This window comes from Hippopotamus amphibius, chromosome 14, assembly GCF_030028045.1.
Source record: "Hippopotamus amphibius kiboko isolate mHipAmp2 chromosome 14, mHipAmp2.hap2, whole genome shotgun sequence".
Lineage (NCBI taxonomy): Eukaryota > Metazoa > Chordata > Mammalia > Artiodactyla > Hippopotamidae > Hippopotamus > Hippopotamus amphibius.
The window spans coordinates 10823049-10837452 of NC_080199.1; the positions used below are offsets into that span (position 1 = coordinate 10823049).

The 14404-nt window shown below is 55.2% G+C and overlaps 1 protein-coding gene across 1 annotated transcript; it reads right to left on the minus strand.

Annotated features, from left to right (window-relative positions):
* Positions 1 to 529: 529 nt before the first annotated feature.
* Positions 530 to 4096, minus strand: ZIC2 (Zic family member 2). Its single transcript, XM_057707706.1, has 3 exons — positions 3025 to 4096; positions 1068 to 1231; positions 530 to 880 (listed from the first exon to the last, which is right to left on the minus strand). Exons 1-3 carry the CDS (start codon positions 4094 to 4096, stop codon positions 530 to 532), a joined length of 1587 nt encoding a protein of 528 aa, XP_057563689.1.
* Between the last annotated feature and the right edge of the window lie 10308 nt (positions 4097 to 14404).

Consider the following 14404-nt stretch of genomic DNA (forward strand, 5'->3'; position numbering starts at 1 on the left):
CCACATTACTTACAAAGAAACCGGGGAAACTAAAAAGAGAAAAGAAAAAGCCCATCACTTGGGGAAGGGAAGGGAGGAAAGGCAGGAGGAACGCAATCTGGAGAATTACAAATGGACAAACTTCTATACACCAAGAAGCCATTAAAACCACCTCGGAGAAGGAAGGAAGAGTCCGCTATGTACACAGTTTGGCAGAAGACTGGGTAAGGAGTGGGAAGGAGAGCGGGCATGGAGGAAGGCATGGGCGGTTTGGTTCAATATTTTTATGGGTTTTTCACTATTTTTTTATTTTTTATTTTCATTTTTAGCTTCAGAGACTCTGGAAGGGATATTTTTGCTTTTCATGCCTAGATTATTTAGAAAAAAAAAAAAACTTTTAAAAATCCTTCTACTGGTAAAATCGTCTTCATCATCATAAAAATCAGATTCATAATTTTAACAACACGATCACAGGGTGCCCCGGGCGCTCGCCATCGGAGGGCTGCGGCGCCAGGGTGGGGACCGGGAGAGGGAGAGAGGCCCCGGCCTCTCACACGTACCATTCATTGAAGTTGGAGGAGAGGCCGCTGTGGCCCCCGGCCGTCCCGCTGCCCCCGCCAGAGCCGCCGCCGCCCCCGCCGCCCGCCCCGCCGCCGCCGCCGCCCCCGCCGCCGCTGCCTCCACCGGAGCCGCCACCCGCGCCGCCGCCGGAGCCTCCGCCCCGATGCACCGCGGACACCGCCGCCGCCGCTGCTGCCGCCGCCGCCGCCGCCGCCGGGGAAAGGTTGGAGCTGCTCTGCGGCTCGGCGCTGGGGGACACCAGCCCCGGGGGCGTGGACGACTCGTAGCCGGAGCTGGCGGCCGGAGAGGACTCGGAGCCCTGCGGGGAGGACTCATGGACCTGCAAGACAAAAGCCGGGAGGGGAGACCAAAGGGGACTGGGTGTGAGTGCAGCTGCTGTGGGGCCGGGCCCCCCGGGGGAGCACCCCCAGAAATGCGCCCCGCGGCCCCGGGGAACCCTCGCCTTCCCAGGCCGGTGGTGAGCCGGCGCCGCGGGCCAGCCGCCTCGCCCTCCTCCCCGGTGGTACCTTCATGTGTTTCCGCAGCGAGCTGGGGTGCGTGTAGGACTTGTCGCACATCTTGCACAGATAGGGCTTATCGGAGGTGTGGACGTGCATATGCTTCTTCCTGTCGCTGCTGTTGGCGAAGCGCCGGTCGCAGCCCTCGAACTCACACTGGAAGGGCTTCTCCCCTGTGGACACGAACACGGGCGCTTGCTGCCGACGCCCAGCGCCCCCCGGAACCCACACACACCCTGGAGGGGACTAGGCCTCCGGGAAGAGGAAAGAGGGGCGGTAAGGGCCTGGCTCCCTTAAACAAGGCGGATCCCTTCTGTGGCAGAACCAAGACGAAATTAACTGCCTTCCCACCTGAAAGTCGTGCTCATTTATTTCATATTTTACTTTTCTTCCTGGCTGACCCGCATTTCCTCCAATTTATAACGAATCTGGGGTAGCGTACCAGCCCTGCCTGCCTTTCTATAGGGCTTCTTGGATTCGCAGCTTCTAACAAGTTGGTCTTGCCACGGAGAAGCTGTTATTATGACAAAATATTTGGGGCATTATCAAAATCACACAGGCTGCTGGGCTGCTGTCGGCTACTCTCTGGGGCCAGTAGGCAATTCCATTTGGAGTTGCTGTGTGTTGTTTGGGGACCGTGCTGTGGATAGTGACTGAGCCAGTATTTCTCATCCAAAATTCTGCAAACTGAATTCACCAGAATTCTAGTCTCACTTCCAGTCTTTTAAAGAGAAGTTGGGGAAGAGATAAATATCAGAGATAAGGCAGCACCTAGCGACTGCTGAGAGGCGCAGACTGGGCAGTGGGGGGTGGGGGCATCAGCAAAGGCTTTCAGAATCTCCCTGTTTAATTTTCTGGCGGTCCCTGCATCCTGTTGCCAGAATTCCAAATGCTTGGAGTCATTTAGAGGTGTGAGAACTCAAACATTGTTCCACTTGGAAAGGGGACCATTTAACGTTAAATTCCATTAGCACCTAAATTGTTTTTTAAAGACATCCGCTCTGACACAGGACTCGAAAGCGAGCATTTCATGCAAATAAATTTCTCAAATTTTAAACCTTGTTAAAAGCTCGTCTAGCACCTCGGGTCCCTCCCTTCCCGGAAGAGAACAATAGGCCGCTGGCGCATCCCCACTTTGGAGTAAATATTGACGAAGGAAGTTGCTAAAACATTTGGCTTTCTTTTAGGAAATCGTCTGGCACGATTTTGGCTGGGACCTGGTCATAGATGAATAATCTATGAGGCGAGAGGCGCGTTCTTTCTCGGCTCTCTCTTCTCACGCGATTGCCCCGCGGGGCCGCGCTGCCCCGGGCTCTCACTGACCCGGTTGTCGGTCCAAGTTTGGAATCGCAAACCCTCTGGTGCCCATTAGAGAATTTCACAAACTGCTGCAAACCCACCGTAAAGCCCCGCGAGCCACCACGGGATGGGCTTTAAAAACACTTAAAAAAAGAGAAACGCTTTACAGCTTCGGCTCACACCAGACTCGTTTCTAATGGGAAACAGTGCGGGTAAGCACGTTTGGACCCCAAGTAAAAGAAGTGGGAAAACACACAAGCCACTCAAACGCAGACACACACCCGGAGCAGAAAAGCACATTCAGACAAGCTGGCAAAATCCTCTCTAGGCTCGATTCCCGGGCACCGAGTTGGAGAGCAGTTTTATTTTGTGCGTTCTATTCAGGACGGAAATTATTAACCGGGGCTGAGCAAACAAAGCAATTGCTTCACCCAAAGCATACATTTGATGTTACACTGATCATTTAAAACTCAACTTCCGCATATGGAAAAACCCAACCCAATAATATTCTTTCATTCTCCAACAAAAACAAGCCACTGGCTCTCGCGCACACACAAAAACATCTCCCATTCCCGGGCAGGGGCTGGCGGTCGGCGCGTTTCTCCCAGCCAACCAACCACGGCCTCTCTCCCCTCTGCGCCCCGTCCCTGTCCCGACCCGCGGTTACCTGTGTGGGTCCGTTTGTGGATCTTGAGGTTCTCAGAGCGCGCGAAGACCTTGCCGCAGCCCGGGAAGGGGCAGGGGAAGGGCTTCTCGCCGGTGTGCACGCGGATGTGGTTGACCAGTTTGTATTTGGCCTTGAAGGGCTTGCCCTCGCGCGGACACTCCTCCCAGAAGCAGACGTGGTTGCTCTGCTCCGGGCCGCCGACGTGCTCCACGGAGACGTGGGTCACCAGCTCGTGCATGGTGCTGAAAGTTTTGTTGCAGCTCTTCTTGGGGTTGCTCAGCTGCTCGGGGTCGATCCACTTGCAGATGAGCTCCTGCTTGATGCACTGCTGCCGCATGTAACGGAAAAAGGCACCAGGGTGGTGATGGTGGTGGTGGTGGTGGGCCGCGGCCGCTGCCATGTTCATACCCATGTTCATATTCATGGGGCCATATTGGTTGTGGAGCTGCGCCGCCGAGTAGGGGTCGGTCCGCGGGCTGGCCACCTGGCGGTACTGCTCCGAGCGACCGAACACCTCGCCGGGCAGCCCGAGGCGCATCTGCCCGTTGAGCACATTCTGCGAGCCGTGCGGCCCGTGCTGCTCCGGGAGGCCGGGGAAGAGAAGGTGGCCCTGCGCGTCCGAGTGCGCGTGGTGTAGGCCGCCCGCTCCCGGCCCGAACAGCCCGTGCTGCCCGCCGCCCGGCGCCGAGTCGCCGAAGCCGCGGCTGCGGAACAGGAAGTCCCGGGTGGAGTTGAAGGGCGGCCCAGAGTAGGAGCCGACATGCGCGGCATGGGGCCCGAGTGCGGCGGCGGCCGCGGCGGCCGCGGCGGAGCCGGGGTAGGCGCCGGGGCCCTGCGACGTGAACGCCGAGCTCTGGCCCGGGGACAGCTCGTGCGCACCCGGGTTGAGCTTGAAGGCGCCCATGTGCGCGGCCGCCGAGTCCACGAAGCCGTTCTGCGCCGCCGCCAGGCTCAGTTCGCGGTCCTGCATCTCGGCGGCGGCAGCTGCCGCCGCCGCGGCCGAGTGGTGATGGTGGCGCGCGAAGCTGCCCACCCCGATGGCCGGGAACTGCGGCCCCGCGTCCAGGAGCATGGCCAGCGCGCCCGCCCGCCCCGGCGAGCCCCGCGCCTCCTCTGCTCCCACGGCCGCCCGGCTCCGAGCGCAGGCGCCGGTGGTGGTGGCGGCTTCAGCCCCGGGAACCGCGCTCTTGCGCCCGCCGCCTCCGCCGCCGCCTGGGTCTGCCTCGGGCGGCCGGGCGCGGAGCGAAGGCGCGGAGAGGAAGAGGAGGCGGCGGCGGCGGAGGAGGCGCGGGAGGAGGAGGAGGTGGTGGAGAAGAGTCCAAAGCCAGGCGGAGAACCAAAGTGTATTAAAGGAGCTGCGGCGGGGGCGGGCGGGCAGGGCAGGGGAGGGGAGGGCGGGCGGGAGGAGGGAGGGAGCGGGAGGGAGGTGTGGGGAACCGAGCGGAGAGGGGGGTCGACGGGGGGCGAGCGCAGCGCCGCAGCCCCCACCCCTGCGCGCACTCGCGCGCGCACGCACTCACTCGCTCGTACCCCCGCCGGACCCGGGGCCCGGCGGCGCCAAGCGGCGCCTGCAGAATGAAATCACAGCGGCGGCGGGGCCAAGGTGCCCGAGCGCAGCGGCCGTGCGCGGGCCAGGCAGGCTGGTGTAGGCGAGGACCGAGGCGACGTCCGCGCTCGGCGCCCCTGCCCGGCGCGCCCGCGGCTCCACCTGACCGCGGCGGGGGAGCTGGGGCGGCGGACGGAGGCCCGGCGCCCTCTCCGCGGCGCGCTCGGTCGGCCGCTCCCTCCCCCGCGGCCCTTCCCGCGCCGCCCCGCGCGCGGCGGGTATTGTTCGGCTCCGCGGCCGCGGTGTTTAGCCCGCCTCGTCCTCCGCGCTCGGCATTGGCTGCGCCTCGCGTAGTAAACTTGCAGCGGCCACGAATTCCCCCAGATGAAGGGAGCTGCCGCGCCGCTCCCTCTTTCTTTAAGTTGTGCGGGAGGAGGAGGCGGGGGAGGAGGCGAGAAGGGGGCTGTGGGAGGGGAGAAGGCGAGCCGAGGGAAGGGAGGAGGGGGAGGCTGGGCTGAAAAACAATAACAACAATAAAAAAAAGTGTTCTCTCGCCCGCTCCCTCCCTCTCGCCGGTCGGCCCAGGGGCACCGGACCCGGAGCGGGCGGCTGCACCCGCGAGGAGCGAGCGGAGTCGGCGGCCGGAGCAAGTGCGCAGAGGCCGAAGTAGGTTTCCCGCTTTCGGCTGCGGTGGGCTGCGCTCGCCACCACCTCCGCCTCTGTTTACTTCAGTGGGCGCCGCCAGAGCCGCAGCCTTTTATTTTTTATTTTTTGTCTCCTCCTTTTCCTCTCCCCTCCCCCCTCGCCCCCGCGTCTCCAGCTCCGGCCTCCCTCCCCTCCCCTCCCTTCCCCTCCCGCTCCAGGCCGGGCCTCCCCGTCTCGCCACCCCTTTAACGGCGGCTCCCGCCCCGCCCGCCCTCCCGGTGCCGCCATTGGCCGCCGCGGCCCCGTCAATCCGGCGCCCCCGCCCCGCAGCCGGTCTGCCCCTCCCCAGCGCCCCTGAAGCTCCCCGCCCGCCCGGCCGCTGCGGATGGTGGCAGCCCGCCGGGTCTGCCAGCCTCCCGCTCCTCGCCTGCGCGCCTGGCGCTGCGGCCCCTCGGCCGGCCGGTCGCGGCGCTCCCCGGAGCTGGGCGGCCGGCCTAGCGCGGGCCCGGGCCGTGCGCGGGGTCACAGCGCCCTTGGCCGGGCCGGGAGGAGACGGCACCCTGCGCTCGCGCCCTCCGGTAGAGGCCACCAATTCCCCGGGAATCCGAACCGCTCCCGGCGGGCACCCCTGGTCGTTCAAGGACGTGGCTGGCTAGCAACCGGGCCTCGGGGTTCCGCGCGCCAGGACGCTACAGGCCCGGGGCGCCGCGGGGAGCGGCCGGGGGGCTGGTTTCCTGACCGGTCGGCACGCTCCTTGTCCGCGCCCAGCCCCCCGACACACACTTTGTCAACTTGTTCTGTGGTACTGGAAACACAGGTGCAGGATGGGGGGGGGGCCTAGAGAAAGCCAGACATGCCCCTTCCTCCCACCCTCGGACACTCACCCAGACGCCGCCCCCTCCCCGGCCGCGGCCCCCACCCGCAGCGCGGCGCCCTCCGCTCCCCCCGCCGCTCGCGTCCTGCTCTGATTACGGCCGTAAACACTGGGCAGCGGCCCCCGTGGTGGGGGGGGGGGGTGTTTGGAAGCGGTTTAAAGACAGTGTCACCCTCGGGGTGGATGCCCAGAAGCCCGGGCCTCTGCCACGGTAGGGTGGGAGGTGTGAGGACGCCCGAGGCGCGCGGCCAAGCAAGGCTCAGGCTGGAGTTTGACCGAGGGTCAGGCTCAGAGCCTCCAGAGAAGTCTCCAGACTGGTAGGGCTTAAACCTTCCAGAAGATAGTTATGAATCCTTCTCCAGGAGCGGGGACCCGCCCCCTCCAGGCGTTGGCGGGCCCGAGGCTGCTCCCTGTGCTTCGCGGGGTCTGCCTCGCGGCCCCCGGGGCTCGGCCGCCCCCCAGGCCCCCGGTTGGCCGCTGAGGACATTTCCTGTCCCGCCGGCGAACGCTTGCGCTCGCGAGGTAACCGGAGGGGGAACGGCCGGCCGGAGGCTGCGGAGGTGTGGATGGAAGGCCTGAGGCCAGCGCCTTTCTTCGCCTAGCTGGCGTGGGGAACTGCTTTTTCCTTCCTTCCTTTCTTTGCTTCTTTTAAACAGATCTCTGGGAGTTGAAATAAAATTCAAGTAAGAGAAAATCATGAACACGCATTTCAAAATTTCATGTTGAAATGGAATCAGCAAAAACGCGAGAAGACAACTCTAGCTGGCGATCGCTGGCGGAACCGGGCTCTCTCGCGCCGGCACAGGCAGCCTCTCCCGGCTTGAGCGGGTCTCTGAAGGTCGGAGCTGGCCGCAGCCCCTCGCAGAAGGGGCCCTGGGCCCTCCCGCTCTCCCCCTTCCCTGCCCGGGGCGGGGGGCGGGGGGGAGAAGGAAGGATGCGGGGGCATCTTGTCTGAAACCCGGGAGTTTGCCTGGAAGCTGGGGATTCTCTACTTCTCTGAAAGGAGGAAACGTTCTTCTTCTCCGCACATCTCTTTCCATGTTGGGGGGAGGGGGAGGCAAATACCAAACTGCCCCCCTAAGTAGAGAGGGACCTGAGAGAGAGACAGAGACAGAGAAACAGACTCCAGGCAGAAAGGCTGCCCTGATACAGTGAATCTATAAAATTGCCCAATGCACACAGCCTTTCACACGTTTATTTTATTCACCAATATGTATTGGGGGGGGGCGGAGTAATTGGAAAAGCTTACTCCAAAAGTATTTCCAAAAGAAAATATTTTCTTAGAGATTGGTCGTGAGAACAGCAATCCTGCACGTCCTCGAATCTCACTTCCTTTCCTTCTCCCAAGCCATCAGACTTCTTCAAGGTTTCCTCCCTTCCCACTTTCTCGCCCCGCCGTACTCCTCTGCCCCCCTCCTCTCCACCCCATTCTCTCCTTTCGCTTTGATTCCTCTTTGCAGCGCCCGTTTCGGGCCGATGCCACTGGGCGCTCGCTGGCCCTGGGTCCGGGGGCCGCGCGGCCGGGTGGTGGGGCGGACGACTCATTTCCGCCGGAGACCCCGTGGGCTGGGCCCTCCTGGCTATTCTTTCCCGGCTCCAGTTCTCTCTCTGCTGGACACGGAGGAGCTGAGCCAAGTTCAAAGTCACGTCGCCGTCCCCTCGTAGAAGTGCTTTATTTCTCTACGAACTGCAAAACTCCTTTGTCTCAAGACACAGTTTTTTGATTTGTTGTTGTTGTTAAAGAAGGAAGGGGGGGAGAAAACAAAAACAAACCTGCAAAGGCTTTCAGAGTCATTGCCTCAAAAGTACATTTGCGCTCCTGGGCCGAAAGGAAAAAAAAAAAAAAGCGGCCAAGCTGAGTTCCGCACCCTGTGAGTGAATTCCGTTTTTCAACAGGTTTCTAGAAGGGCCCGCCGTGTCGGTGTCAGACCCTGGGGACCCACAACTGTCTCCATAGGGCAAACATGTGCCCTCTTTGTAAGTTTTCCAAAATTGTTCTTTGGAGATTTCACGGAGCCTGCGCCGGCCTAGGCCAGCGAGACTCCAGGTTTTGCTGTATGTGCATGGCCCTGCATGGCGGGCCCCTGGGTGCCAGGGCTGGCGTCCCTTTCCCGGCAAGTGGAAGGAGAATGGCAGTGTAATAGAGAATTTGGGTTGTCTTCAAAAAAAACAAAATCCCATCAAACACCCGGGCACTCATTAACTGAACACCCCAGTTGCGGTTTGTGGGCCTCTGTAAACGGTTGACTGACTTCTTTTGTAGTATGATGAGTATTTTGTGTACATATACATAAAAACAATGTAAATACACATACAACACACACACACACACACACACACAGGTGTATACTGTTGGCCAGGAAAAGCCAAAAACAAACGAGCAAACAAAAGTGATCTTTAAATTGGAAAGCAGAAACACTAGACCATACCACTCAAACTTTTAATTTTCTTCTTAAGGAAAGGGATGGAAACGGGGGAAGAGATGGGAGGAAAAAAATGTGGAATCAGCTGGCTATATACATTGGACCCAAAAAAGGGGGTGGGGGATTTCACAGGATTTCAGCACTATCATCTGTATCACAGACTCATAAATTCAACAAGATCATCAACAGGATATTAAGTTGCAGGTCACCTTTGATTCAGCCTCTCAGCCACTCCTGGGCTGGGCGACCCCTGACCCATGAAGGACCACATGTGTGGTGCCCCCCCACCCCAAACCCACCTAGAACAAAAGTTCTTTGTTGGAGCTTTAGAGAAGTGATATGTAGAAGAAGGGGAAATCTGTAATGTAAAAGAAGGGGAAATCGTGAAAATCTCAGCCAATGTTGTAACTTTTAAATACCATTTTTAAGAAGGGGCAGATTTAGTGGAGGTGGGGAGAATCTTAGGATAAGGCCCTCTCTAGTGTGCTAAAAGAACTTCTTTCTACAGTTAAAATTTACTGTTCTGTAACTGGGCTTATAAAAAGTCCCTATATAAAATATATGCTCACCAGCAGTTTAGTGACAGGGATGCAAATGTGTGTGTATTTGTCATTAGGGACTCAGAAAAAAATAGAAGCCCACATTTCTAGGTGACAGTGGTTGTGCTTTTGCAAAAGGAAGAGGACTAATTGTCCTTACTTTGTCTCCTTTCCTGATGGGAGAGTTTCTACTGCTGTAAAGCAAAGCAAAAACAAAAACAACCCCCCAAAACAGAAGGCATTAGCTTACATCACTGTGTTTAATTATTTTGAGGGCCGTTATCCTTTGGGCTCCCAGGCAAACTACATCCAGGGAGGCTGAATACCAGTGACAGGCGAGCAGCTTTCCAATAAACTGCAGTATTATTGCAATAGACTTTGTAATACAATTTATGCTGTCATTCATAAATAACAATGCCATATGTCAACCATATTGCTTACACAAGTAAATCCGTCAACGTGTCACTATTTGATTTATCTCAACAGCTTCTTCAAATATTGAAATATAGATATTGGAAGGGGTATGGAATGGGGGGAAACTACCCACAAAATTTGAGATTTCAAATAAAAGCACAACTCTGCTCCTCCTTTATCCTCCATCCAAAAACATTCTAAAGGATAAAGCATGAAGGGTAGGAGAAGCACATCTTGGAGCCAACATAAAGAAGTATTGGGTGGTTATTCGAACTGTGAACACATAAGGGGATTTCTGCTTCCTGTATGGACCTTCTAACCATATTTGAAAAGACAACAATTAGGCATTTCCCAAGAAACTACCAATCTTAATTGTTGAATGTGGGTCAAAGGCCATTCTCCAACAACCCCCATCCCTGAGGGTAAAAATGATTGATAACCAAATGATAATATTTGATGACAGGTCGATTTTACTCAACTTATTTTTTCTTAGTGGGGAAGTGAATAGAGCTGTAATTTTTCAAGGGCGTTTTCAGGTCAGGTGGAAATGGGGAGTCCAATTCTTGAGTATCCAAAACAAATGAACAAACCCCAACATTTCAGTTATGGGCACATACCCCAGGCTGCTGAGGTTTTTTGTTTTGATTTGTTTTTAATCCTCATTAAGTCTATGTTCATGGGACAGGGATCAAAAACTTTATCAAGAAGCACATTTTTGGTTACTCTTAGCCTCACACATAGCCGTGGGATCTGAGGATTCAGCTGGGGCTCTGAAGGGCGGGAAGCTGAGGCAACCCTCCAAGAAGCGAGAAGCGCTCAGCGAGCTGAGAATTGCGCGGTGCTTCCGGACCCCCAAGGCCCCAGGGTCGTGTCGCAGGTCCCACGAGGTCAGGTCACCAGTGGTGAGGGCTGGACGGTGGGGATCTGGTCCCTGCCGAGCGCAAGCCGGGCAGGCGGCCGGGTACCTCATTGCCTAGTCGCCGCCTGGCGAGCTTGATTTGGGAAAAGCCCTTGAACCCAAAGCCCTCATCACTTCCGGCCATGACAAAGCTCAACTAAAATGCAGTTTTGTGGGCCCCTTCGCTCACCTCGCCCCGGCTTTAGAGAGGTCTCTCCACCCCCTCTTTCATTGTCTGCTGATAACCCGCCTCCTCCCAGTTGAGCACCCACTGGAGCCCCTAGGCTGGGCCTCAGAAGTCTTCTGATCCCTCGGGTGACTCGGGGCACCCTCTCCGCCCTTGAACCTGCCTCTGGCGCAGCCCAGATGGCACAGGGCGCTCCAAACCCTCCGGGCACCCAGCCTTTCTGCAAGGAGGCCGCCCTTGCGGAAGCCACGCGGGACGGGTGAGCCGTAAAGCAATTGCAAAGGCAATAAATAAAAGGCAGCTCGGTGGGTCCCCCAGCTCTTCTCTTGTCCACTTCACCGTCCCCGGCGTACCCCCTCCCCCCGCCTGCCGAAACAACCAAACAAAGGCTCAAAAGCCAGGAAATGTCCAATTCACTTCCCTCAGAGTTTATTAATTGCCCACACCCATCGCAAGGAAACTTGGCCGTGTTCAGGGACGAGCGGAGAGCACCGGGGAGCCGCAGTCACCCCTCAGCGCAGGGGGAAGGCGTGAGCGCCAGCCAGGGGATCCCCAGAGACCCGACTCTGTCGCCTGCAGGCAGCGGAGCGCGGCGTGGCCGCCGGGTTCGGGCCGGCTCGGCGTTTACTGTACCTCCCCTCCCTCTCCGCGCCTTTGTTTGGGGCCGGGAGCCGGTTGGGATTCGGGGTGCAACAGAGAAGTCTGGAAATCGACGTTCCCCCAGGAGCACCTGTTGACCCCAGAAAGGGCATCTCCACGGACTGTCGCGTAGCTGCCCCACACAAGCACCTCCGCGGCCAAAGCGCAGACAAGGGCATGGGCTTGGCGCATCCGCCCTGATCACCAGTACCACCGCGGAAATATGGGGCTAAATGCACCGGAGAACTGGCATAACGACTTCTACGACCCCCTGCTTAAAAACAAAAACAAAACCAAAAAAAACCCACACTACTATTTATTATTTTCTTCAACACCCTGGGAATTGTTGGTGTTTACTTAGGAAGTGTGACACAGTTATTTGGTCCTTAGAAACTCGGGAGGTTAAGGGGTTTTGATTTGGCTCCCAAATGGCTTGAAAAAGAACCAGAGCACCTGGGGTCAGGCGGGTCATCACAATAACAAAAAGCGCGTCTACAAAATAAAAAGCTCTTTTATAAAGAAAGGCAATCCCGGAAATCCACTGCCAGCCTTCCTGATGACCATCTAGCTTAGGCCTATTCTCAGGTTTAATTGGCAGGAGGTTTATTGGCGCCTTATTGGTGTTGATTGAAATTTTGCTCTCACTTCTTTCTTTTAAGAATTAGCATCTCAAGTCGATTACCTGAGTCAATTATCTTTTTAGGGTCTGAGTTTGGTCATAAATTTGCAAATATTCATTAAACACACTTTGTAAATATCTCTCTAATAGCTACCCAAATCTCCATCATTTCCAAAGAAAGTCTTTCTTTTTTAAAGCTTCCATAAAAAGAAATTGATCAGGGAGCTATATTTGAATTAAGACATATTAAATCGATGACAGATACATATCACGCTGTGTTTAACAAGAGTTGTACAAGGAGGCGGGTTCCAGATTCCACACGGCTCTGCTGCACCATTATTCACATTTTTACAGCCTTTCCTTCATGCCTTCAACCATTAAACCATTAAATTTCAGCAATTCAATAAAACAAAGCAGTTATAATTTTGAGGAAAAGCTATTTTGAAGGAGGTGGAGGTACCCGTTTTATTGCACAATAAAAATGCTCAACAGTCTATATTAAAGGCTAGGTTGGGTTTATTTTCTTCTTTCTTTATTCATTCTTTTTGTTTTGTTTTTTAACTTATAACCTGCAGGATTGAACGCAAAGCTGCCATTATGGAAGTATTGACGATTATTGCTAAAAAATTCAAATAAAGGAAACATTTGAAATGTTCTGAGAGGAAGTGAAGACAGTGGCGACGATTCCAAATATGATGCTTTCTCCATGAACCATTCGCAGAGATGACACAGTCCTCCCTCCACCTTGCCTGGGTGGCTTGAGACCTAAGTCTTTGAAAAGGAAACTGTGAAAGGACTCTTCCTCTCCAAATACAGATGTGGATTTTGTCGCTATCGTTTATTAAAATTTTTTCGCTGTGTTGCACTCATGCCTTTCTTATTTCCCCGGTATCTGAGCTTCACTGAAGCTTAAAGAAAATGCCCACTTGAAATTTGATTGTACTATTTTCTTTGTTTGCTTGTCAGTTTTATAAGAGAAATGACATTCCCAGGGCTCACAGGGAAATTCCCTGTTAAACCTTGTTCACACCAATGTAAATGGGGCTATCCAATCAGCTCTTTTGAAAATAATTCTTACCACTTCTCAGGATGATCTCCCAAATGATGGCTTTATGCAGTCTTCTTCCTCTTTTTTTTTTTTTTTTTTAAACTTGGACAGCAAACGAATTAAGCTGGTAACATGTTTTACTGTATCCCAAAAGAAAAAAAAAGTATAGTCATTATCCCTTTTAAAAATAATTTTATGTAGGGCAGCAAAATAAAAATTTAAAACCCTGATTTTAATTTTTGAGCATCATGGAATAAAACCAAATTTTAAGCTTTTTTGTTTTTAAAAGCTGAAGTGACACTTTGGGGCAGTAAGAACCCTAAATTGCGAAGGATGTCACAATTCTCCACCCTGCCCCCTCCCCAAAGTGATGCAAGGAAATATTTCTCTTTTTAAAAAGATTTGATAGCAAATCTCTAGAAAGGGATGGGGCTTACTTTTTTTTTTAAAGCCAGTTTTTATGGTTTTCAGGTAAAACATCTGTCCTGCTAGATGAGCTTATTAGAAAATAACAGGATAAAAGGTTATTCTATTAGCAAATATACTGCTTGATTTAAAAATAATTATTTCATTGGATCAATTCTAACTTGTGGTCCTTTCAAAGAAACTGAGGTACCCATGCAGTGTGCGTGTGTTCTGGACCGGAAGGAGAACTTCTGCTTAAAGGATATCGTTTATTTACCTGCTTCCCTCTGGAGAGATGCTGTTTGGCCTGCCCTGCCCACTGTATCCCCGAGAAGCAAAAGTTAGAATCGCTGCCTGATGTTCTTTCCCCCCAGTAGATCTAATTGGAAGTGGCAGATATAGAACCGATGAGCAGGGAGATTACACTTCGCGCCAACTCCTTTGAACCATACTGAAAAGGATTCCATGAGCTAAAAAGTCGAGGTAAAATGGTTCCTATTGGGAAAGATTTATTTTGACTTCACCTGGTGTTTTGGAACCAATAGGATTTTAATATCTTTCTTCATTCCGTCTACTGTCTGTGCGCCCTCCGTGAGCGCTCGGCAGATTAAGCGTCCTTCCCAAATAAGTTTCTAGCATCACCTCTACGAGTACGATGACGGGCATACATCTGTTCACCCTCCTCCCCCAGAGAGCAGCCCGTAGCTCTTCCAAGGGAGGAGGTAGGAACTTTGGGATGCTGGAAGGCACGCCGCGTGCAGTGAGCGAAGGCTTTCGAAGTTGGGGGCTCCCCCCCGCCCCGCGCCTTTTCCCTCCCCCGGGGGGTCCCCAGCCCAGAGCCTCCCGTCGCCCTTCGGCCGCGTGCCGGCGCACGCTCTCCGCAAGGCGCGTCATGGGAACGCGGGGCGCTGCGCGCGCAGGCCCGGCGCAAACTTTCTGCAAGTGCAACTTGGGTATCCCCGGGGAGGCGGGGACGCAGGGCTCCGGGGGAGGAGGGGGCGCGAAACGAAAGCGAAGGCTGCTTGGAGCACAGGGGCGGATGCCCGCTGGGCCGAGGGCCTGAAAGGGAGCCAATCGGGCAGCCGCGGCTGCTGCCAATCACGCGGCTCCCTCCAATCCCACCCTTGCCATTTCCAAAATCTC

Coding starts and splice junctions, on each gene's coding strand:
- ZIC2 (XM_057707706.1), bottom strand. CDS start 4,096: ATGCTCCTGGACGCGGGGCCGCAGTTCCCGGCCATCGGGGTGGGCAGC. Junction 1,232..3,024: donor CCACAAACGGACCCACACAG/GTAACCGCGGGT, acceptor TCGTGTCCACAG/GGGAGAAGCCCTTCCAGTGT. Junction 881..1,067: donor CGCTGCGGAAACACATGAAG/GTACCACCGGGG, acceptor TTTGTCTTGCAG/GTCCATGAGTCCTCCCCGCA.